Source organism: Castor canadensis, chromosome 8 (genome assembly GCF_047511655.1).
Source record: "Castor canadensis chromosome 8, mCasCan1.hap1v2, whole genome shotgun sequence".
In the NCBI taxonomy this organism is placed as follows: Eukaryota; Metazoa; Chordata; class Mammalia; order Rodentia; family Castoridae; genus Castor; species Castor canadensis.
The window spans coordinates 147,532,814-147,557,625 of record NC_133393.1 but is presented as its reverse complement, the minus strand read 5'-3'; the positions used below and the strand labels follow the sequence as shown (position 1 = coordinate 147,557,625).

At 52.1% G+C, this 24,812-nt stretch overlaps 1 protein-coding gene across 1 annotated transcript; it reads left to right on the top strand.

The window, feature by feature from the left end:
• The first annotated feature begins 494 nt into the window (after positions 1–494).
• On the top strand, positions 495–16,885 carry Pvalb (parvalbumin). Its single transcript, XM_020175776.2, has 5 exons — positions 495–568; positions 2,937–3,004; positions 4,786–4,918; positions 6,112–6,221; positions 16,668–16,885. Exons 2-5 carry the CDS (start codon positions 2,944–2,946, stop codon positions 16,694–16,696), a joined length of 333 nt encoding a protein of 110 aa, XP_020031365.1. The 5' UTR covers positions 495–568; positions 2,937–2,943; the 3' UTR covers positions 16,697–16,885.
• The last annotated feature ends 7,927 nt before the right edge of the window (positions 16,886–24,812 follow it).

The window sequence follows — 24,812 nt, the reverse complement described above, 5'->3', positions numbered from 1 at the left end:
TACTGGATTGTCGCATGAAAAGAGCCAGTCCCACTCCCTGCTACAGCTCCACAGCTGGGAGCAGCAGGGCCCTCAGTGTCCTGCATCCCACATCTGGTTCTCCTCTTCTGGGCCGGAGAAGACAAAGTGCTCGGGAAGCTAACCCAGCCCCTTCACGTGGCGCAATTCCCATTCTGTTCTTCCCTTTGCCTTTCTCCTTCTTCTCTTGCCAACTTTGGAGGAAGGAAAGCTTGCTGCCGCACTATGTAGTGATGGAAGGCTTCGTGGAAGAGGTGAGCCCTGCCTGGGCCTCAGTGCTGTGTGCTGGAGAGAGGCAGGGGCCAGGGGTTATTAATAGGCCTGGCTCAGTGGGCCCGGGGGATGAATGTGATACAGACACCCAGCACCATGGTTGGGGACTACCTGACACCGGAAGGGGAGGGGGCCGGGGGCTGGGGGGAACACCACCTCCCAAAATAGCCAGGGCCCAAGACTATTTAAGTGGGTATCCCACCACCAGGCTCACTTCCCCACAAGATTCCCACCAGCCCAGCTTTTCCATAGACTCCAGCCCTCTGCCCCGCCCAAGGTGAGTGACAGCTTCTGAGGTTAGAAGAGGATGGAGGGATAAGGTGATTGAGGCCAGCTGGAAGGGAAAGTCACATCTCCCCTTCTCCCCAGTGACTACAGCAGGGCAGCAGCAGGGCCCAAGGCTTAGGGAATGAACCCAGAGTTCTCTACCTGCTTCCTGGGTGACCTGAGCCAATCCCTGTTCCTGACTCAAGTCCCCATCTCTAGAATGTAAGGGGTGGAGCCAGGCACCTGTAGATTATAGTGATGCCATCAGGGGGAACCCAGAGGTCAAGGGCAGGAGGAGGGGGCATGAAAGGCTGATGGACTGATTTGGTGACACTGTCTGATGCTCGGCCAAGCAGAGTCAAACCCAGGGTGGCTGGAAAGCTGATGGGGACTTCAGCAGCAGGGAGATGGAGGAAGGAGGGGGCAGAAGAGGGTTCCCTGCTGAGGAGCCAGGTTTTGCCCCAGGAACAGTGTCTGGGGACTGTCCAGGAGCTGGTTTGTGGTTCATATGCAAGGGATATGATAGGACTGGGTTCTGAGTGCCAGGGAGGGTTACCAGGGGGTCACTGGACTCCAAAGTAGTAGACCTGGAAGGGCTCTACCATTGCCTCACTATGTATCCTGAGGCCACTTACAGACTCTCTTCAGCCTCAGTTTCCCCACCTGTAGAGAATAAGAATCTGTCATCTAGAGAAATAGATGCTCCAATAGGCCCAAGGAGTGAGCGTGCAGGAGAGCTGAATCACAGCAGAGAGGCACGCCTGCCCGAGTCAGCCGCCCAGCTGGAGAAGGAGCAGAGGTAGAGGTGGCCACAGCCAGGACCTGGGGGGCCAGGGCTGGGGGTCCAGGAAGTCCTCGCCCCCAGAGATATCAGTTTAGGAGTTGCACCCTCCTTGGAAGCCAGCTGGCCTGTGATGGCCTGAAGAAGCTGACTCACCAGGAGGGGGCAGCTGGAGCCAGCCACTGCTAAGGTTTCCAGGAAGGGCATCCATCCAGGGCCCAGCTGGGGGAGACAGTGTTGACAGCGAGTGTCAGAGAACTTGAGCTACTGGACAGCTGGGCAGCTGTCTCTGGTCCCCACCACCAAGGGCCACCATAGTCCCAGCCTCTGTCCAGCTACCTTAAGTTGGAGTTTCAAGGTTCAGCTACAGGGGACCACCCACACCTCCAACACAACAGAGGGTGACAGAGGCCCAGAGATGAAAAAGGTCACAGCCCAAGGTCACTTGGGGACTTAGTGCAGTCCTAGAACTAGAACCCAGGCCTCCTGACTCCCTGTCCAGTGCTCACACATCCCAAGGCCAGGTGGTCACAGCCAGTGTCTGGAAGACCTTGGAGATGTGGCTGGTCTCTGGCTGCATGAAGGTAGGCAGTGTCACATTCCCCCAGAGATAGCATTTAGTCCACAAACCCCTACCACTGCCTCACTATGTATGTGTGGTCTGAGGTGGCACCCCTCCCCCACCCTAATACACCCCAGCCTCCTGGGAGGATGCACAGATGTTCCAGTGGCCTATAGCACTTGGCCTCTCAGAGAGGTTCCTGTGGGTAGGGGCAGCTGCAGAGTATCAGTGACAGACTTGCTCATTGCTGAGGACATCAAGAGGGAGTGTTGGCCCCAGATTTGATGGCTCTGAAGACCAAGAAGTTAGTGAGGATCTGAGAAAGTCTTTGAAGAGTCAGGCTAGCATCCTGTCCCCCCCAAAATAAAAAAACCAATATCAAATCAGGTTTCAGAATGGGCAGTCCTGGTCAGATGTGGCAGGGGGGACACACAGCCTCAGCAGCTCCCTACTGTGCCTGTCCCAGCCACCCTCTCCCTGGGTCCTGAGGGTCAGGTTTCCGTTTTCATGACCTCAGCACAGAGATTTTGCCGCATAAATTTTCATCCAGGGCAGATGGGAGAGAGACTATGGGAAGGAGTGGATAGGTACAAGGCCGAGGGGTCCACGGCTTGTTCCCTGTGTGTTTGGTGTCTTTTCCTAAGGGATAGGACATCCTCCCAGGTGCCCAGATTAGAGACCCAGTGCCTTCTGCGTGTGCCCTTGACTGTAGACGATCTCTCCAGGCTGGGCGGGTGGCTCCAGCGCCCCCTAAATTCCAGAAGTGGCCCCTGCTCCTAGCGCCCTGTCTGCAGCCCCCGGATGCTGAGGACCCCCGGCTGGGCGCGGCGAGGAGCGGGGTGGCGCCCGTGCTGCTCGGTGGCACGGCGGGACTGTGCCGCTCCGGCTGCGCGCAGAGCCCGGCGCCCCCTGGCGCGGTGCCAGCCCGGGCGGGCGTGCGCCTGGCGCGCAACACTGCAGCGCTGGTCATATGAGCAGAAATGATGAGAAAAGCACTTTTTAATCTTTTCGCACTTGCTCTGCCCGCTCAAACAGTTGCAGGATGTCGATGACAGAGTTGCTCAACGCTGAGGATATCAAGCAGGCAATAGGCGCCTTTGCCGGTGAGCAGCGCGCTCCCCTCCTCATCCCTTTCCCTCCTCATCCCTTTCCCCTCATCCACCACCTTCGCCCCGGCACGCGGTCAGTCCTCCCCACCTTTCTTCTGCCCACGCATCCCGCGGGGTGCTGGCGGGGTCCGGGCAGGGGTGGTCATCAGCCTTTCAGGGAGCTGCGGGGAGGCGGACTGCCCCAGACACAGAAACTTGAGGGCTCGGAAGGGTGGCTGCGCTAGGAGGATTCAGGGTCCGGACCGAGGGCTGTGACCATGGTCGGAGGAAGGGACCCCCAGGGTTCTTGGGCGCGCTTGGGACTTCCCCTTTAAGACAAGTGGAGGGGGCTGCAGGTGTACACATGTGCTCTCCAAGAGAACCCTTTCCTTGACCCCATTGTGGACAAGACTTTTCCTGAAAAGCGGTGGCCCATTGTTGAACCCCCAACTGTATGAGCTTCCCTCCAGGGGTTCAAATCCCCTCACCTCCGACAGACCTGAAGGCCCAGTGACCTTTTAGCAGCAGGCGTTGAGTTCTCTCCAGTCCTGCCCATCTCTGCCTGAGTGCCCCCAGTTTCAGCTCCCTTAGGTGGGCCAAGGAAGGTGAGCCCACCTGGCTGTCTCACCTCTCCACACTGCCTGTTAGGGACCTTAAACTTAGTTGCTGCCTTCCCACTCCCCTGTCACCCAGATAGGGAAGCTGAGGCTGCGAGAGAATGAGAGACTTGTCCAAGGTCATCTAGTCTGGCAGAAGAGGGACTAGAACTGGGGTGGCAGGCAAATCTCAGTCCTGCTGTCATGTCAGAGGTGGAAAGGGCAACTTTCCTTCCCTGTAGCTCTGGGCAGAGGGGAGAACCGGACTCTTAGACACACATCCACACCCACACATTCTAGCTCTCTCTCCCTCTCTCTCTCTCTCTCACACACACACACATACACACACACACACACACACTCAAGGTACACTGTCTAGTGTTGTGCCTGGTCCGGGGTGTTCTGAAAAAAAAGCCCAAGACATAGGAAATTGGGCAGAGGAGGGGGCACCCATTTTCTTTTTACTTGGCACCTTTCTCCTGCATGAGAAGCTCTGGGAAGTCACCCTCTGAGGGCAGTGTGACAGCCCAGCCACTTTTCCTACAACTATCACATCACTTCTGAGAAAAAACTTAAAGGGGCATTCCTCAGAGTCTACACACACACACACACACACACACACACACACACACGCACACACACACTCACACAGACTCACACACACTGCCACCAAGATGGGTTTCTGCAGCAATGCCAAGACTTCTGGGCCCTCCCTCCTCCTCCCACTCCATGACCTTGACAGAAACTTGTCCTCTCAGTGTTGATTTTCTGACAACACAGCCTGGGGCCAAGGAAGAAGGCCACCCTACCCCCACCCCAATATACACATGCCATATTCATACCACCTTCAATTCCTGCCCCTCCACCCCCCAGCCACCATCTGAAGGGCTTCATGGAAACAAGGGTCTCGGGAGAATCTCTGTTAGGTTTCCCCGTACTCCCCCCACCACTGGCAAGAAGTGTAGTGGGGTGAGGTGAGAGCCAGGGGGCTGGGTGTCAGCCCACCTCTTCCACTTCTAGTGTGTGACCTTGGACAGAACATCCTACCCTAGCCTGGGCTCCCTGAGTCCCCCCAGGAGGAGGGACATCCTTTCAAGATGGGCATGCAGGAGTCAATTAATGAACTCCAGGACCCCACATCCTCCCACGCTCCTTTGCTGCCCCTTTTCATCTTTTTAACCCGCCTCCCCTCCCCCACAGCTACTGACTCATTTGACCACAAAAGGTTCTTCCAAATGGTTGGGCTGAAGAAGAAGAGTGCAGACGATGTGAAGAAAGTTTTCCATATCCTGGACAAAGACAAGAGTGGCTTCATTGAGGAAGATGAGCTGGGGTAAACTGAGGCCTGTGGGGTGGTGAGGCCTGGGAGGGGGTGGGGCTTGGTGCCCTTGTTTGCAAGTCCCCCTCTGAACCACCCTTCTCTCTGCACCCCTCACAGCAAACAGGCATGCATGCCCGCTGGGTGCTGACCCGACTCAGGATGCCAGGGGAAAATGCCTCTCAGTGTCACTGCTTCCCAGAGAGTCGAACCGTCAGCTCAAAGTGCAACTAACTAGGTTAAATTATAGCCACTTAATATTGCTAATGGAGTGGTGCTACTTAATAATTTAATACAAATGAAGAGACATTTGTTCCAGCTGTCTCACACCACAGGCAAGGCGGAAGGCGTTCTTGTTTAGTCCTCATTGATTTTCATGTGTCTCAAAGTCACCTTCACCACTCTGCAGACCCCCACCTCTTCTGGACCAAAACTGTCACTAGAGCAATTTCTGGGCAAGCCAGGGATGCAGAGCTGGCTCTGGGGTCCAGGATCCTTGGAACAAAGCAGAGAGGAGATGGCTATGAGTAGGACAATGCAAAGCCGTGTCAGCAGAGAGCCCTCCCACCATAACCTCTGCCACCTGGTCTGCGTGTGTCAGCCCAGTGTGCCTTATGTCACTTACTGACCAAGACTGCCTTGAATTTTGTCACAAAAAAAAAAGAAGGGGGAGGGTTTGGAGAGAGGAGTTTTAAGTAGGAATTTTCCACACCTAATCTCTTTCCCAAAACATCTCACAAGGGTACCTCTGTCTAGAACTTTCTCCTACCTACCCTCGCCCAGTGTGTACATGCAGATGCATAGGTGCACACACAGGCTGTCTGCCCACTGTCCTCCAGGCATCTCCTGCTCCAGGAAGCCTCTGGACCCCCCCTCGTCCTCTTTGCTTCCTCCATCATTCCAGAGCACTTAACCTACGCCTCATTTATCTGGGTGGCTTCCTAAGATCACCACAGTGCCCCAGTTTCCAGCATAACCCTGACACAAAGAAGACTCTTGGTAGATGTTTGTTGAATACATAAACAAACGCAGGTGCCCTCCCTGGAATGGGGTCAGTTCTTAGCTGGAGGCAGCTGTCCTGTCCCACACTTGAAGCCAGAGACCAGGCTAACTGGCTGTCCCAGTGCAGGTGCCAGCCATCCCGCCATCTGCATGGTGTTCCTGCAAGGTGACCTTCGCCTGACTCCCTCCCCGCTTTCTTTCTCCAGGTTCATCCTGAAGGGCTTCTCTGCAGATGCCAGAGACCTGTCTGTTAAAGAAACCAAAACGCTGCTGGCCGCTGGGGACAAGGATGGGGATGGCAAAATTGGAGTTGATGGTGGGTAGCTATGACCTGAGTTTGGGGCACATTGTGGATTCTGGGATGTCTAGATGCTAAAAGTTTGTAGATACATCCGTCACAAGGAAGGAGAGATTCAGAAAAAAGGCAATCCTTTGGGTTTGAGAGCTCTGTCACACAGCCAGTCAACACAATTTTCTGTTTTCCTAAATTTGAACAACCAGAAAGGAGTGGATATCCCGCCCCCCCCCCCCCCCCCCCGCTTTCCCTACTGGGCAGGGAATCCAGGAGAAATTGAAATTTCTCCTGCACTTTGCCTAGGTTCTGGCCCAGGCTTTGACTATGCTGGCTGTGTGACCTTGGGAAGTCTGTCTCCTTCTCTGGGACTGAGGCTCCCATCTGTAACTGGAGGAAATGAGGCCCATGGATCCCCAAGGACCCTCACGGTCTCGGATTCCAGGGGTGGAAATTTCTTATCTCCTGTCCTCACCAGCATCTTATCCTGGTGTCCTATAACCTCAGAATGGCTTTCCGATTCACTCAAATACACCATTCCAGTGTTGTAGCAGAGCCAGGAAAAACAGCTGGGAAGTAGGAAGTTTGCTTCTCAAGTTTTGCTGTGAGCACCAGTGAGGGGCTGGAGGTCCACCTTCCCTCACACTTGTCATTCACCTGCTTAGCTTTGGTGGGGCGCATCACGACATTTTGCAGTTGGGTAAACGAGCAGTGAAGACGCTGGCCATTTAAAGAGCTAAGACCTGGTAGCAGGAGCAGGGATTTAGAGCCCGGTCTGATGAGGCCATCCCACCATGGACCTCTCTGCCAACGTGAGAGAAAATAGTATATAGGCACATCTGGTCAAATCCCAGCCTTTCTAGCTGTGTGACCTTGGGGAATTCATATAACTACTCTGGGACTCAGTTTTCTCACCTCTGAACTGAGGCTTAAAGATGGCTAATGGAAAGAGCTTAGAACAGGGTCAGGGGAAGAGCAGGTGCCATCTGCGTGTTTGTGGACTCAGTTAAAACAAAACAGGGCCTAGATGGCTCTCATACTTTTGTCCCCAATATCTAGCCAACACCTGACACCAAGCACCTGTTGCCTGAAGATAAAGCCCATACCCAGTGCTCTGCTTCCTCTCCACCCCTCACCACCTGTGACCTTGAACACATCACCTGTCCACACCTGGGCTCCCTTGCCTGGCACATGGGTGCACGAGCTTATCTGAGGACCAGCTTGGGCTCTTATGGATATTAAGTGGCTATAGACACAAAATTGCGTTAGGGCAAATACAAGGATTCTGAAAGTGGGTTTTGAGAAACAAGACTTTCTCAAAATGAGAAACTAGAATGAAGAGTCTTTCTCAAGGTCAGGTACAGAGGGTGCCCAGCCACTGACCCCAGCTGCCCTTCTTGTGGCAGGGAAGAAGGGTTGTGGCTTTCACGGGGCCAGAACGAGGCTGATGAGAGGCACTCTTGGGGGCTTGACTCTTGATGACTCTGGTAATTGGCAGCTTCCCCCCTCACCCGCCATCCTCACTAGCTTTACCCCGAGCCTTGGCTCCCACCAGGACCCCAACCCAGGCCTCCAGACTCACCTCCCATTTTCATTTGCAGTCAATAAACCTCAGCTCAGAGGCTCTGGGGAGGGTCTTTGAGGTTGGCTGCTGGCAGACAATCTAAATGATGAAAAACCAGCCCCCTGGCCTGGTTCCCTGCCTCTATCTCTCCCTCCTTGAAGAGCCAAATAAACACTCTTCCAACAAAACCAACAGGCAGTACTAAGTAGCAACCTAGTGCCTCACATTGGAGAAGGTAAGGGTAAACTAGACCCAACTTGCAGCACTGCCATTTCCTGGCTGGGTGCCCCGTGCAGTGGTTCCATAACCCTAAGTCCCAGCTTCTTCACCTACAAACTGCCCATTAAACCACGGTAGTGTTGAGCACCCAGCATTTATTTAGTAAGTGCTTGATAAGCATCTGCTGAGATACTTTTTAATTTTACCTGCAGATTGGTTAGGGCTGTCGGTGTATATCTACACAAAGGAGTCTCCCTTATCTGAGATGCTTGGGAGCAGAAGTGTGTCAGTTCCTCAGATTTTCAGGTTTGGGAGTATTATTTGTGTCTTGTCATGTTGGCCCTCAGAAAACTTCAGATTTTGGTTCTTTGGATGAGGTGGTACCAGGCAAAGGAGAGAGGCACACTTGGTACAGACTTAGAGACCATGGGTTGGGGCTTGGGGTCCGGGGCACAGGCAGAGCTAGGCAAGGCACTGATGACACAGAGAAGGCACTAAGGCAGGAACGGCTAGAACGTGTTTAGAAAGGAATAGAAGACTGGTTTGCCAGGAGTGGGAGAGAAGAATTATCACGTGGGCATGCAATGTGTGCCCAGGACAGTGCTGGGGTCGACAGAGGTCACCATCTTGGGATGACAGAGGACAGGAGCAGATGCAGAAGGGGCAGCTCACAGAGTCCAGGGTCACGTGGATAGCAAGTACGAGAGCCAGAATTCAACGCCAGTCTGTCTTATAGCACAGTCCAGCCCAGGCCAGTCTGTGCAGCTGCACAGGAGCACAAGGCCAGAGCAAAAGACGAGTGAGCAGCGAGTATAGATCGCACTAGGCAGTGGGCCCCATCTCCGTGCTTTCCAAGTGGAGAGATGCAGACATCCCTCCCTCATTTCTATCCCCGCCACACGAGAAGGTGGCATGGTAACGCCCCGCAGGAGTGGGCCAGGAGGCAGAGTCCCCCCAGGGGCCCAGGTAGTTCTGTTGCCAGAGGGTCCAATCCCCTGACACACGCACACCTTCCAGCTGGAAGATGCTTTCTACTGCTGCAGAATGGGCAAGTTCACGCAGCACTCTGGCCTTTAGGTGCTTGGTCTTTACAGCCAGGATCGGTCACTTAGCGGCTTGCTGGGGTCCCTTCCGGCTCTGGTATCCCACCAGTACATAATACTTGGCATTGAGGACCATGAATCTGGACTTGGCTCAGCTGTTGTGGCCTTGAATAATGGTAGCAGTGATGTCTAACTTCATGAGGTACTAAATGGGTGCCAGGCACTGAGCTATCTTTGAGGGGGACAGTGTTACGATTCCCATTTTATAGACGGGGACACTGAGGCTCAGAGAGGCTTAGGATTTGTCTAATTTCCCATGGCTAAGAACAGACGATGAAGACCTCAGTTCAGGTCTAGCAGCTCAAAGCACGTGCCCTGTGATGCTTGCATCATCCATTCAGTGGACGTTCAGTGAACATCTATGTAAGGCGATTTTTTTTCCTTTTGACTTATTGCTTGCATGTTGGTTCCACAGAGCAGGAACTTTATTTTCTTTGCTTCTGACCCCAGTACCTAGAAATGAGCCTGGCACATAGTGGGTACACAAGAAAAGTTTGTTTAGTGAATGAATGAATGAATGAATGAGTACACACCCAGTCCCAGTGTGGAGCGAGGAGGAAGAGGCCAAGGCTGGAGGCTGCAGGCTGGCTGGGGGCTCATAGCCACAGGTGCTGGGGAAGCTCAGAGCCCTGGATGGCTACTGGTCCAGCTCTGTCTATTTGTCCTCCTTAGGAAAGTGCTATTTACCAAGTTCTTTAAGATCCCAAATTGCAGGGAGGATGAGATGAAGGCAAAGCTCTAATAATAACCCTTTACATTCTCATCTCTGGGCAACTACTTCCAGGAATCTCAAAGACTTTTATAGAAGTGATCGATTGATTCTCAACAGCCACCCTGAAAGGCTGGCACCAAGCTAGTTGAGGGGAGGTTCAGGCAATGAAGGAGAGGGAAGCTGGCAGGGGTGGAAGGGCCCTGTCCCAGCGAAAAGGCCAAGCACGAATGCAGGAGGATGTATGATGCCGCAAGCACCTACTCCAGCGCTGCCCAGCACCACTGTGGATCTCAGCCTCGGTATCAGAACCACTGAGGGCTTTTCACAACATGGATGGCCATGGGCCCTGTGACTCCCATCCCAGAGTTTCTCTTTCCTTAGGTGGGGACGAGTGTTTTCATTTCGAACAGTTACCAGGTGGTGCCAATGGTCAATGGTCAATGGTCAATGGTCAGGGAACCACACTTGAAAACCAATGCTTTTCAGTTGTCCTAGGAGATAGAGCTATCATTTTCTCCATTTTACAAGTGAGGAAACTGAGGCACAGAGCAGTAAGGTAGTACCCAGGGTCCCTCAGTAGCAGAGCTGAGATTGAGTTGGGGGTCCTTCCAGGACCCTCTACTACCCCTCACTGGTACACATATCCCCAGTGCGGCTCCGTAAATACAATGCTTGCAATGCAAGGAACACACCAGTGACAGGATCTAAGGTTAGCATCCAATCCACTTTCTGTGTGCCAGGCCCTGCACACGGGTCTATTGCTTTCAGCTCATCCAACCCTAACAAGAGCTGCACAAAATATCTTTATTGCCTATACAAACAGGAAACAGGCACAGGGAACAGAGTGGCTTGCTAGGAAGCTTGGAGCCCATTTCAAACTCCATCTCCACCCAGCTATAGACACACACACACACACACACACCACACACACACACAAGCATGCACTCATGCATGAAGTTCGAGTGGCACTTTCTCTGAAATCCCATCGTAGGACGGATCTGCTGTCCTGGGCTTTCAGCTTATTCCAATTCCAGAGCTGTGCTGTGCAGTTTACTCCTGTTGCTGATCAGGTGTGGTCAGTTATTGCCTGGGCAAAGCAGTCTACACCACTCCCGTGCCTGAAGGGATTTCCTTTCTGTTTCCTTCTGGCAAAATCTACTCTTTAATCTTTAGGTAGCCTATTTAAGGAGAGGTGGACGTGTTCATTAAGCCCTCGGGCTATGGCTGAGCACCTGACTTAGGCAGATGTTAGGGTACCAGCCCTGTGAATGGCCCCCAGTTTTCCTCCCTTAGGACGTTCATTCTCTCATCTGTAATGTTGGGATAAAATACACATCTCATAGATCTGTTGCTGGGATTAAGTGAATGTTCTAGAAATGATTCTTTCCTCTTAATTTATGTGAGTGTTTTTTGCTTGCAAGCTGCCTTAACTCCTGTTGGAAGGAGTGGAGTCTCTGCCCTCACAGAGGTAGACTCAAGTCTGAAATGGCAGGTGGAGAAGGGAAGGAGCCCCCTGCCTCCCTGTAGCTCTAGCCTGCCTGCCTCTTTGGAATCTGGTTTACAAGCCAGGCAGGGTACACATACCCCCAGGCCAACCCACAGAGCTGACAGCAGGGCCCCAAGGCAGGCAGCATTTGGTGACCACTCGTTGTGCCCTCACAGCAGGTCCAGGAGGTGTGGGGGACAGAGGCTGTGAGGTGCGGAAACTGAGGCCCAGTGGATGTTAAGTGACAAAGTCCTACAGCAGATCCTAGACTGGACAGGATCTAGGTCTCTTGGCTACATCTCCCACACACAATCAGGCTGAGCCTTTGAGGTTAGAAATGGTTCTTGAGCTGAGCAGTCTGTTCCTCTCTATTCCTGGGTGGACTTCGCCAGCCCCTGCCTTATGCTGCGCTCTGTAAGACCGAGCAGAGAGAGGACGCAGCGCTGCTTATGTAACTGGCCTCCTGGAAAATGGAGCAGCGGTTAGGGCAGAACCAGACGTCCTCTCTCCATTTATCCCTCTCCTCCTGAGGCTCAGCTGAGTCAGGATGTAGGACCATTCCACTCAGCCTTGGAGCAAGAGATGCAGCAGGGTGCAAGCCGCACCAGAGTTAGAATCCTCAAAGCTGAGTGCTTCTGCCTCAGTTTCCCCATAAATAAAATGGGAATAAGAGCTGATGAAGATGAAACAGGATGACACACCCTGGCAGGCAGCACCTGGCACAGAGCAAGCCCCAGAACTGTTGACGCCGCCTGGCTTGACCCCAGATGACCCTGCCTCCCGGTTTTGCTGGATGGGAAAATGATCCCTGTTTGCAATCCCGAATTTATAAGAAACCAAGCCTGGGAGCTATTTAGAGGCAAGGCGATAAACCAGGGGCCGGCTGGCATCCTGGTCATCACTACAGAGGGAAAGGGAGGCTTCCATACACTGACTCAATGAGTCCTAGTGTCACTGGGCTATCAGCGTGTGCCACTCTCACCTGTCAAGAGCTTCTAAATTTGTACAATTCCCACAGCACTTCAGACTGGGGCAGACCTAATTAGGCTAATTTCAGTTTCCTGAGGGAAAGAAAAGAACAGCATCTGCTGATCCTCTGTCTGCTGCCTCCCTCCTGTTTCATCCCTACCTTCTCCATCTCTTTCTGATTGGACAAGGAAGACATTGGTGAGTGGCCTCAGAGTGCCCTGGAAGAGGTTCAGACTGCAAAGGTAGCTGCTATGCCTGCATGTTTTATAAGAGGAAGGAAGAACATTCTAGATTCCCCCAAAGGAACACATTCCCTCATGCCTCAACAATAATTGATTTGATTATGTCTGCACTGCGTGCCAGGCACTTCTCACCTGTCATCTCAGGTAGTATTTCCTGTTACCCTATGAGATGTTCTCATATCCCCATTCTACCAATAAGGAAACCGAGAAGGGATTGATCCTAGTTCAGATGGAATAGATAGTATCAGCTACTTTTTGTTCAGGCTTCCTGTGTCCTCTGTCTAGATGTTCCTTGTCCTTTTTAGTTTCCTGTTTTGTTTTTATTTTCAGCTCCAACCCACGCCAGTTGTGAACAGAACCAAGGAAGGTGGCATTAACATCAGCCACCAGATATGCCGTGCATCTTTCTGTATTTGCTCTTCCTGATTGCCATGCAAATAGTCATTATCATACCCATTTTATCCATGAGAACACTGAGACTCAGGGAGGCAAGGTGGTGACCCACCACACCCAGCCTGTGGAAATGAAATGGGACTCAGACCCAGGTCCCAGAATCACAGGGAAGTTGTAGGGAGATGCCTACAACTTCTGTTTGGTGGAAACAGAAAATGGTGGGGGCTGATGGCAATAAACGGTAGCAAAACAGCAACAGTGCCACCAACAAAAAACGGTGACAGTGCCCTCCTCTCTATGTCAGGCAGTAGCTAGGTGTTTCACAGGCTTGGTTTCAAAGTGGCTTGGAGTATAGAAGGTCTTACAGCAGCCACCATGAGCCGAGTGCTTGCTGTGTGGCAGGCCGGTGGTGCTGGACTAAGTGCTTTGGGGCTGGCTCCTGTGAGCAGCCCCAGGAAGTAGGTACTCTTGTGAGCTCCGCTTTTCAGATGAGGAAACTGAGGCACAGTGCAATGGAATATCTAGTCAAAGGTCAGAGAGGCTAGAAATGGGAGCTGGGAGTGGACCCCCCCACTGGTCTGCTGCAACTGCCACTTAGGAGCTAGAAGGATGTCTTCTACATGCAATGCCTCGCACATAGGAAAGCCAAGCCCCGGAAGGGTGGGGCATGAGGCCCAGACCAGGCCTCCAACACCCCATTCCCCATCCTGACGTCCTACCGCCAAATCCAGTCACCTGGATTTTGTGTCTTTGTTTGTCTTTTGCTTTTCTTTAAGGTGAGGCAGGATGTTTTAAAGGGGGCCTTTTGCTGGGAAGATCATGAATTAAGTGATGGGCCCATTGGAACACTACCCTGAGACAGACAGGAAAAACACAAAGAGGTGGCCCTGCTTTCAGTTTTCTACAGTGCTCTGGTCAAGACACAGAGGGGATAAATTAGAATCCTGTGTGCCCTGCAAAAAAAAAAAAAAAAAAAATCAGTCTTGTGGCCGTTATGAGGTCCAGGCTGCTCCTTAGCCAATCCCAGGGTGGGCAAAGGGTCTCATGCAAGGGCCTGTCGAAAACCCCACATGTCCAAATGACCTTCCGTGGTCAGACTCCAGAATGCTGGGCTTCCCACACTGGGAGCCATCGTGGCACCTGGTCAGCTCACAGTGACCTTCCGTGGTCAGACTCCAGAATGCTGTGCTTCCCACACTGGGAGCCATCATGGCACCTGGTCAGCTCACAGTGGCAGCACCCAATCCTGTCTAGCGTGCATGTTGGGGAAGCCTGCTCTCCTTGGACTATTCCTATGACCAGCGCTGGGGACAGTCCCATGCCTCCCATACTCTAGGACACAACAGCTCCATGGCTGAGGCAGGGCAGGCCAGCCCTGCCAGTTGCCCCAGTAGGCAGCAGAGAAGCTGGACAGAGCTTGCACCTCGACAGGTGCTGCACCACTGACCCCATTGAAGCTGGCTCTCCACACCTTCCTGAGGCCAGAGGTCAGGTCGTGGTCTGTGCCTTACTTGCCATGTGACCCTAATACCTCACCTCTCAAGCCTTCATTTCCCCCATCTGCAAAATGGGAATCATTCCACTAGCTTTCCAGACTGTGCACAGTAAGTCACTGTTTGCTGGAACCTAAAGAGGACTCATGAGCCACCCTCCCACCCATTCGTTTATCAGCACCTGCTGTGTGCCACCAGGAGGAGGGTGGACCAGAGAGACAGGCTTACATACACTCTAGAGTAGGACACTGACAAAAATAAATACGATCATTTCAGAGTGTGCCAAGTACCAGGAAGTAAATAAAAAAGGGCTAATGTGACAGCCATCGGCTGGCGATATTTGAGCTGGGACATGTGTCACTCTATACCAGGGTCAAAGTAGGTCAGAAACCTCTGGGATACAGAAGGAAGCTGAGAGTGGAGGTAGCTTGAATTGTACCTGCCTTTGTGACCATGGTCAAGCTAAACTCTTGGGCCTCAGTTTCCTCATCTGTGAAACGCCAACAAAGATGTGTCTGTGGGGCAGTTGTGAGAATTCAATGAGACAAGCTGTGCAAAACTCTTTCCACTGAGGCGTGACACAAATGCCAGTTAGTAACTATAAACACGCACGACTTCAATCAGAGGCCTAACATCTCAAGAGAGACGTTTGCTCCTCCGGGGTCCTGCAGGCTCACAGGGGCTCATGGCTGAGACAAGCAGTGTGGCAACCAGCATGGGGGGGAGGTGGGGATTCTTTCAGAGTGTTTGCTGTTTCCTTATTTATTTGGGGTTCCATCCCTGTCACCAGTTACCACTCAGCTGGAGAGTCTTAGGGATTCAGGACCCTCACCTGGGCCAACCCTCACCCCCACCTTGAGTCCCCCTCCAGACTGTATCCCTCACCTTTCCTGACCTGGGACAGCCTAGGGAGAGGGGGGTGTCTAAGTCCCAGGTCAAACCTCAGAAAGCCGGGAGTCCAGGTATGCATCTCCTCACCTGACAGGGATCAGGGCCGGGTTAGCCCTGTGACACGGGTGGCAGGTGTTGCTGTGTGGTTTTTTTATTTTTTTGTTTTGAAAATAATTTAGACCTACGGAAGAATTGGGTGGGGTAAGGAGAGCCCCATACCCCACCCCACCGTGCACGGTTTTGACATTTATGCAACCATGTACAGGACACTGTGGCTGGCGTTGGCAGGTCCCATGCAAGCTGGGCAAGGTGGAGTCTACCTTGGGGACTAGGTGCTATTTGTGGCCCTTTTCAACATTTGTCCCTCACGAGGCATTATCACCATCCCTCTTCACGCCACAGACAGGTTAGGGGACTGAAGCCCACACAGGGACAGTTTCTAGCAAGTAGAGCCAGGTGGGGCCTGGAACCCTTCACCTTAAAAAAAAAAAAAAAAAAAAAAAAACTGGGGATGAACCTAGGGCCTTGCTCTACCACCTGAGCCAGCTCTTTTGTTTTTATTTTGTTTTTAAGATAGGGTCTCGCTAACTTTGCCTGGACTGGCCTCAAACTCTCAATCCTCCTGCCTCTGCCTCCCAGGTAGCTGGGTTACAGGTGTGCACCACCACGCCTGACTAAACCCCTCACTCTTGAGCCCCAACCCGGTTCTCCCTGGGTCACAAAACTCCATTTTCTAAAGGTAACAGGGACTCAGTGGAGACCCTGTGCTCTGTAGAAGGCCCGGGACACAGATTCTCAGAGACACCTAGTGGCACATGGTGACAAACTCCACCTCTCTCACCTGGGGAGAAAAACAGCAGGGATATTCAAAAAAACATCTGGACTCTGAGCCCCATTCTCCTCATCTGTAGACTAGGCGTAATGGTAAACAATAAGATGACAGTCAGAGTTCAAATAAGATGTAGTCCATAAAAGGTTTAAAATCATGTCTAGCCAGGCATGGTGGTACACGTCTATAATCCCGGCACTTGGGAGACTGAGGCAGGAAGATTGTGGATCCAAGGTCTGCCTCAAACAAAACAACAAAAAAGTAGCGCCTGACATGTGAGAAGCACTCGTTTATCACTGCTATTATTTATCATAGTTAGCGGTAATTCTGTGTGTGGCATCCTCATGAAACAGAAGATAAGGTAAGCTCCTCATTTCCTGTTTTGGCCACTCACTCACTCATTCATTCATTCATTTCCACACTCCTTCATTCCCGCTCCAGGTCTCCTGCAGCAGACACCAGAACCGACACAAAGCCCCACGCAGATGCAGATGCCCTGGTGGAGCCTGGACTGGTCTTTTGCATTCCCTGCCTCTGACTCACCTGCCTTTGTCTTTTTTCCTTTGCAGAATTCTCCTCTCTGGTGGCTGAAAGCTAAGAGGCGCTGACTGCCCCAGGCCTCGCCCCCTCTGCCCCAAACACCCCATCTCAGCCCCTCTTGCTGCTGCCCTCCTGCGTTTCTGTTCAGTTTGTTTATGTTGTTTTTTACTCCCCCATCCCCTGCAGCCCTTGAATGACACCATTCTTCTGGAAAATGCTGGAGAGACAATAAAGGCTGTACCAATCAGACTGTGCCTGTGCGGAGGGGCCAGGCCTGGTGGGGCAGTGACTTCCAAGGCTCCTTGGGGCAGGTGACAGGGGATGGAAGAGGTGCAACAGAGGGGACTCCTCCTCCATGCTTGATAAAGCATGAATCACCACTTTTAATCCTTGGGCCCACCCCCTCTTGGGAGGTGATAGAATTCCCACCTTGCACATGTAGACGCTGAGTCTTGCAGAGGGAAGAGATGTGTCCTGGCCCACACAGCTAGGACCTGTTGCTGGTGAGACTGGAGCACAGATGCGTGGGTGGATGCTCACTGAAAGGTTCTTGTTACCCACGACAGAAACCCAGCTTGAAGTAACTTAAGTAAAAAGGGAAGGAAGAAAATAGATGTGATTAGCTCACGTGCCTGAAGAGTCAGTTTGAGGAATAGCTGGATCAAGGGACCCAAATGGTCTCAACAGATCTCAGTCTCTTTCCTTTGCGCTGGACCTGTTATCAGGCAGGCTGTCCCCATCAAATGGCCAAGATTCCTCCAGCAGTCCCAGGTGTATCTGCAGCAAGAGGAGCTAAAAAGAGCCTCTTCCCAACCACTCCATCTCAAGGCCCCATACTTAGTTCCACTAACAGCGGTAGCTAAAGCTTAGTGAATATTTGCTCTCTTTCACACCCTCTGCAGGACTGCGTGCACAGCAGTGCTGGGAAGCACATGCTATTATTAACCCTTCTATAAGAACCTAAGGCACAGGGAAGTTAAATGTTTGCCCAAGGTCACACAGAACCAGCACGGCAACCCAAGAGCCTGTGTCCCTCCCTGAATCTGTCACAGTGCCCAGGAGGAAGGGCCCTGACTGGGCCACTTTGGATCACGCTCATCCAAGGTAGTGGGGGTCAGCCACACAGAAAGCTAGTGACCTGACAGTAGGGACAGAAGCTGAGCGGGCCCTGAGGATGGCTGCTGCCCTTCTGTCCAAAGTAGAGGTCAGCTTTAGAGCACCCTGTGTGGTAGGTGCGCCTGGAGTGGTATCTCCATGCCCCAACACAGGGCAGCCACCAGCTTCTTCCCCAGGGCGCTGAGGCACAGTGGACAGGCTACCTTCTAGGAAGGTATCGGCAGAGAGTCTGGGCAGAGACCGGGGAGTCAGAGACGGCATGTTTGGGAACCAAGCAGGGGACCTGCATGAGTGTGCAAGAGGCACCAGGGCACCAGTGCACGCCCAGATTTCCTGTGGGACCTCAGGGGACCCGACTTTGGACACAAGATGGGGGTGGGGAGGAGGATGAGGAGCCACTCTTGCTGGGCCCTATAAGGAGCTCAGGAGCCTCTAATTGGGTCTTTGTCTCCTCCAGGCCATGGCCTCCAGTCACGGGGGTAACACAGGTGTGAGGCAGTCTGGCTCCTTTCTGACTGAGAGATGCTGGTGTCACCACCCAGCAGTCTCTGGACCACCGCAGTGGCTCCCAACCTGTCTCCTGGCCTCCTCCTTCTCCCCACTGCCCACTCAGAGGCCGGGCAATTTCCAAAATGTAGATCCAAGTCTTCAGAAGAAACACATCCAAACCAGCCTCCCAGCCCCCCTCCACACAGCCTCCCCTATACAACCTCCCTCCTGTTCAGACAGGGCCTCATTCTTTATCCTCACTCATTCCAGCAGTATCCCTCAGCGGGAACCATTCTACATTCCCTGTCCTTCCCCTCACCCCGTACCCTTGCTGGCACAGTGCCATCCATTCTCAGAACAACCAAGGTCAGAGCCCAGACCTTCTGCAGGTGAAATGAAAACCAAGTCTTTGGCCACCCGATTTCCCCGTTCCCATTGATCCTTCCCACTGACTGCCTTCCTTGCCTTTGGGCAGGTTAGCCTGCAGGGTCCCTGCTGGGTCCCCCAAAATTGCTGGGACCCACCCTCAGGATGCACATGTGCCTTTTTGGCGACTCATTCAAGGTAACACAAAAGGGGCAGGGAAGAGCCAGTGGAAGAGCACTTGCCCAGCATGTAGAGGCACTGGGCTCCATCCCTAGTACCACACACACACACACACACACACACACACACACACACACACACGCACACGATGGTAGACTTACAGAGCCAAATGAGGAAAACTTGATCCCAGCCTCCTGCTGTCCCACCCCTGCTACAGTGCCCATCCACAGGGTCCTGCCAGTTCCGTAAGGAAGGAAAGAAAGGCTTGATGGGAAGGACTCCTCACTTCTGGTACACTCCTTGGTAGGCTGTGTCACTGGACTCCAATGTCAGCCATCCCCTGACATCTTTGCCACCACCCTTTGTACCCTCTCGGGGTTTTCAGCCTGCCTTTGCCACACTGCACAAGGGTGGAGTGAGGAATGGTGCCTGGCACCCTGGCTCATGGATGTCCCAGACTAGGGGCAGGGGCAGAAGAATCCAGGGTGGTGCAAAGGAAGGGGAAGCAGGGGGGATGGAGGGATGGAGAAGTCAAGAGCCAGCTGGCCTTCCCTTTCAGCCGTGGGCTTGGGGACTGTGACTGCCAGGCTGCAGCTGTAGGGCTGGAGGAGCTGTTTTCAAACCTGCCTCTTTCTCCTCTGAGCTGCTCTGTGCTGACACTTCCTATTCCCCTCTGTTATGATCTGAATGTTTGCATCCCTTGAATTCCTATCCTGAAATCTGAGCAGCAAGTCAATGGTCTTAAGAGGTGGGGCTTTTGGGAGGTGACCAGGTCAGGGGAGTCCCACAGGTCACAGAAGTCTTCCCCTCATGAAATGAGACTTGTGCCCTTATGAAAGAGGCCAGAGGGAGGTTGTTTGTTCCCTCTGTCATGTGAAGCACAGCAAGCGGTGCCATCTATGAAGCAGAGAGCTGGCCTTTAGCAGACACCTAATCTACCAGCCTCCAGAATTGTGAGCAATAAATTTCTGTTGTTCATAAACTATCCAGTTGAAAGTGTTTTGTTGAATGGAATTTTATGCAGCCATGAAGAAGAACGAAATGTTATCATTCGCTGGTAAATGGATGGAATTGGAGAACATCATTCTGAGTGAGGTTAGCCTGGCCCAAAAGACCAAAAATCGTATGTTCTCCCTCATATGTGGACATTAGATCAAGGGCAAACACAACAAGGGGATTGGACTTTGAGCACATGATAAAAGCGAGAGCACACAAGGGAGGGGTGAGGATAGGTAAGACACCTAAAAATTTAGTTAGCATTTGTTGCCCTTAACGCAGAGAAACTAAAGCAGATACCTTAAAAGCAACTGAGGCCAATAGGAAAAGGGGACCAGGAACTAGAGAAAAGGTGAGATCAAAAAGAATTAACCTAGAAGGTAACACACACGCACAGGAAATTAATGTGAGTCAACTCCCTGTATAGCTATCCTTATCTCAACCAGCAAAAGCCCTTGCTCCTTCCTATTATGGCTTATACTCTCTCTACAACAAAATTAGAAATAAGGGCAAAATAGTTTCTGCTGGGTATTGAGGGGGTGGGGGGAGAGGGAGGGGGCGGAGTGGGTGGTAAGGGAGGGGGTGGGGGCAGGGGGGAGAAATGACCCAAGCCTTGTATGCACATATGAATAATAATAATAAAAAAGAGTGTTTTGTTGAAGCAGTCAGATCAGACTACAACGCCATTTCTTGATCTATACTCAAGGAAAGGCAATCTCTCTAATTTATAGGAAAAAAAAAAAAAGGAAGGATCAGAGAAGTGCGGAAATGTGCCCAAACCACACAGCTAATAAAAGTGAAAATAGCAAACATTTATTCATTCATTCAACTGTTGACCAAGAAAAACAAAGCAAAAAAAAAAAAATCAAAGTAAAATCACGTTTTATTTGGGAGCAGCATTTTAATGGATGCCACAGTAAACTGAAGCATTTGAAAAGGTTGAGGGAAGGGGGAGTTTTAAAGGCAAATGTGAGGAGAATCACACAAAATATTTTGAAACACTAGTCTTTGGCCACAGTGATTCCTGACCAGGGTAATGTCAGTCTGAGGTTGGACAGAGTTGCTGGCACATGTCCTTGTGGAAGTGCTTCTTGAACAAGGCTTGTGGTTGTAGCACAGTCTTGTGAGAGTCACCAAAGGCAATTGTGTGGAAGAACTCTTCTTTCATAACTCCCCCTCATTTATCTTTGTTTAGGGCTGACACAAGCAACTCCATTTTGATTTTGACAACTTTCACACAACAAATAATTTCTGAGTGCTCCTGACACCATTGAGCTCCTAGGAGTATGGCCTCCATGTGTCGTCATGGGAACTGCTGGGATGCTCCCCAAAGCTTTCGGTTGTCGGGTCTGCTTCCCACAGTGGAGTCCCCACCTGCACCTTGTGGCTGCCCTGCCATTCTATAGACAATTGATCCAGGAAGGTTCCAACAGTGTGCATCTGATGTTAGAGTTTCCTCAGCAATCAGGAGGCTGAAGGTGGTACACCCCGTGGGGCAAAGCCTGTGCCCTCTGTGCCCTGTATTCTCCTGCACTGTCCAGTCACAGCACTGCCTGGGTACTAGCATGGGCCCGCCATGCACAGCAAAGGGCCCTCCTTCCTTACCTCTGCTTCCACTCCCTGAACCTTCCCAGGGAAGTCACCTGGCACTGGTGGGGATGTGTCTGCATGGGGCTTTATGATGGTCAGCTCTGAGAGCTCAGGACAAGCTGTTCCAGGAGCCACTCAGCAGGAGAAGCCTTGTGGTCCCAGGGGGGCAGTTGAGGAAATGGAGCTCAGGTAGCCGGGCAGAGACTCTACAACCCATTTGCTGGGCCCCAATCTTTGCCTGGTGGGGACAGAGCCAGAATTGAAATGGCAAGAAACCCAGAGCTGGAGCCTGCATTCTCCTCCAGCACTTCCCTGCACCCTCCCCAGGATGCCAGAGAACACCCCTGGCCCTGTGGTTGCCACACTCATTCATTAGTCCGTTACTAAACTCCTTAACAACCCACAAAGCCCTTCATGTCTGATCCCTTCCAAACCCACCTTTCTCCTTCCTCACTGCTCTGTGCTCTCCATTCTTACCACTCCCACTTAGCCCCAAACCTTGCTCTCATTTCCTGAGCTCTTGGCTCCAACTACATAGAATGTTCCTTCCCTCAAATCTGCATTCCTCTCTCTCTCTCTCTCTCTCTCTCTCTCTCTCTCTCCTCTGGCCCTCACACAGGCTAGCGTCCTCTGCCTGAACCACTGTTCCTTCCCTGCCTGGCTCATCACCACAGAGACCTCAGGTCTTCACCTGCACAAGGCCGCCTCTGAGAAGCCTTCTTCACTCCCACCCAACACCATGCCAGGCTGCCATGTTTACTTCCCAGAGCACTTTTCTGAGCAGCAGCTCAGAACCAGGCACAACAGGCCTGTTCTGTGGGTGTCCACTCTGTGGAGCCCTGCTTTGGGCTTATTTCCTTCAACACCACTCCCCACTTCTGTAATCCTCAGTCTCCTCAAAGGCATGACAGTATGTGTGAGTCACATGTCCTGTGCTCCTGATGGCACCTCTGGACTCATGTTCATGGTGGGACCAGAGGAGGGAAGAAGGTTGAAAAAAGGAATGGGGCCCCAATTATGTGTGCCCTTAAAATAGTCACCACGGCTACGTGAGTATCAGAAGTAATGCGTATCTATGATGTACTTTTTAACTTTCTTATAGGAGATGACAGCATGATCCATTATTGTCACTGTTTATTTCAACTGTTTACTCATCGCTGATCCCCCTTCCCTTCTATCAGAACCCCATTTGCATGCAAGGGAGCACTGATTGTGCCCTGAAAAAATGCTCTCTGGAGACACAGTTTTAGTCTATGAGCTAGAAACTCCTCTCTGGATGCTGGGGCTTCTGGGGAAGTAAATTCTCTCAGCTGTTGCCCTTGGTCTTCCTTCTTCACCCTGTCTAGGATGTAGCTTCTGTGAGGGGGTCCACACAACCATGGGGACTGAAGACACTGCCGTGTTGGTATGGTTAGAAAGAACTCAGGTCTCTGATGGCTGTTGGGGGTCCCATACAATCCTAGAAGCTGGTGACCTTGAGAATGAGTGTGGCAGGAGGAAAACGATCCCTGTTTGCTGACATGGCTGTGCTTAGCGCATGCAGCAGATTTAATTCTAGTCAGTGCCACAGCAATTAAAGAAAATGTATAAAAGGTAGTGTAATGGGTTAATGGCCCCTGATGGATAGGTCCTCCAGAACCCCAGACTGTGACTTTGACTGCAAAAGGTCCTTACAGATGTAATTCAGGCAAGGATCCTGAGGGGAGACCCTCCTGGAGTAGGGTGGGGATGGCAGAGGCAGGAAAAGGGAAGACAACAGGGAAGAAGGGCTTGTGGAGATGAGGAGTGGACTGGAGTGATGCGACCACAAGTCAGGGGTTTCCAGGAGCCACTGAAAGCCACAAGAGGCAGGAAGGAGCTGCCTGTAGAATGGCCTCCAGAACGTAGAGAATACATTTCTGTCATTTTAAGTGGCCAAGTGTGTGGTCATTTGTTATGGCATCCTGGGAACTAATATGTGCAGGAAAAGGTGCTATGAGAGCTGTGGCACATACATTGGGTGTTGGTTTAAGGAAAGTGCCTTCCAGACAGACGGACGGGCAGCAACTGTAATAGTAACAGCCAACCGAGTTCTTCCTCTCTCTAACAGATCCAGAGAACCAGGCAGAGGTTAAATGACAGGTACTGTGATGCTCCCCCACCCCCACGCTCCTCACCTGAAAACCCACAGCCTAGAGTCCAAGGGCTCTTCATTCCCAGCTATGGGAGCCAGCTCGGCCTGGTGGAAGTACCCAAGAGGAGTGCCCAGGGCAGCCCAAGGCAGGTGCTGGATCAGAACACAGAAGCTTCCCCATCTCAGCTGGGGATTCTCCAGGCCAGCTCTCTGCAGGTCCCCCAGTTCCCAACATCTCCTGCCCAGCACTGGAGGGCTGGGGAAAAGGGACCCCCTCCCAACAGCTGGATTTCTTCCCTTTGCAAGCTCACTTGCTGCCCACTTCCCTGGGGATATGGAACCACTTACAATGAACCGCTTGTTCTTGGGTCCTTGCAGAGGGTTGGCTTCTGGGAGACCCCAAATGAAAACCATACTGACCTCCAGACTCAGCTCTGGTTCATCTGAGAGCCAAGCTAAAGGAGTCTGCCCCATGGGGGCAGCAGCCCAGATAAGCATCCCAGTCCAGGGACATAAACAGGAAAGCAGCTAGTTCTCTGTAGCAGCTGGGAACCAGGCAGAGCTGGACAGAGCAGCATGGGGGCCTTTCTGACTCGCAGGCTCATGCTGGGAGACAGAAAACCTTCTGTGCTTTCTGTATCCATCACAGAACCTGCTGGGGCCAGCTGGGACCCATTCCAGCCAGAAGCCTGCCCCCCTCTCTCAGTGTTCAGGCTTATCCACTTATCACCCACTCCTCTAACCCTCACATCTGTTAACTCTCAAGAAATGAACAGAAGGAGACCATTTCAGCAGATTGCTCCAGAGACAATTCTGGGATGGCCCAGACACACTTGCCAGATGAGCTAGCTCCAGGTGAGAAATTGCTCTGCTCCAGCAGTTTTACAAAATTCCACGCTTTTTGCAGGAGCCAAGGGTCAGTGACAGAAGGTTTCCTGCACAGTCAGCATGGCCAGAGATCACCACCACTGGTCTGGGGCCAGCCCTTCCCCTGCTTTTGGAAGGATCCTTCGAGAATGTGAGTGCTACAGAGAAAGCGATGGCCAATTCTGAGCAATAAACTGCTTATTTGGCACTTTACTTCTATTTGAAAGAAATTGCCTTGGTTTCTTGGATTTCTTGCAAGGGAGGCTCCTTGTTCTCAGGAGAGAAGAATGCATTTAAGTGAGTCATTCTTCCATTTTGATTGGCAGAAGAGTGCCCTGGTGTTGTGATAACAGGTAGCACTTGTCCGGGGTTTAATGGGTGGCTATGCCAGGTGCTTTCTGTGCATAACCCATTTAATCCACACAGCTCCCTGAAACAGGTCCTCTCCTTAGTCTCA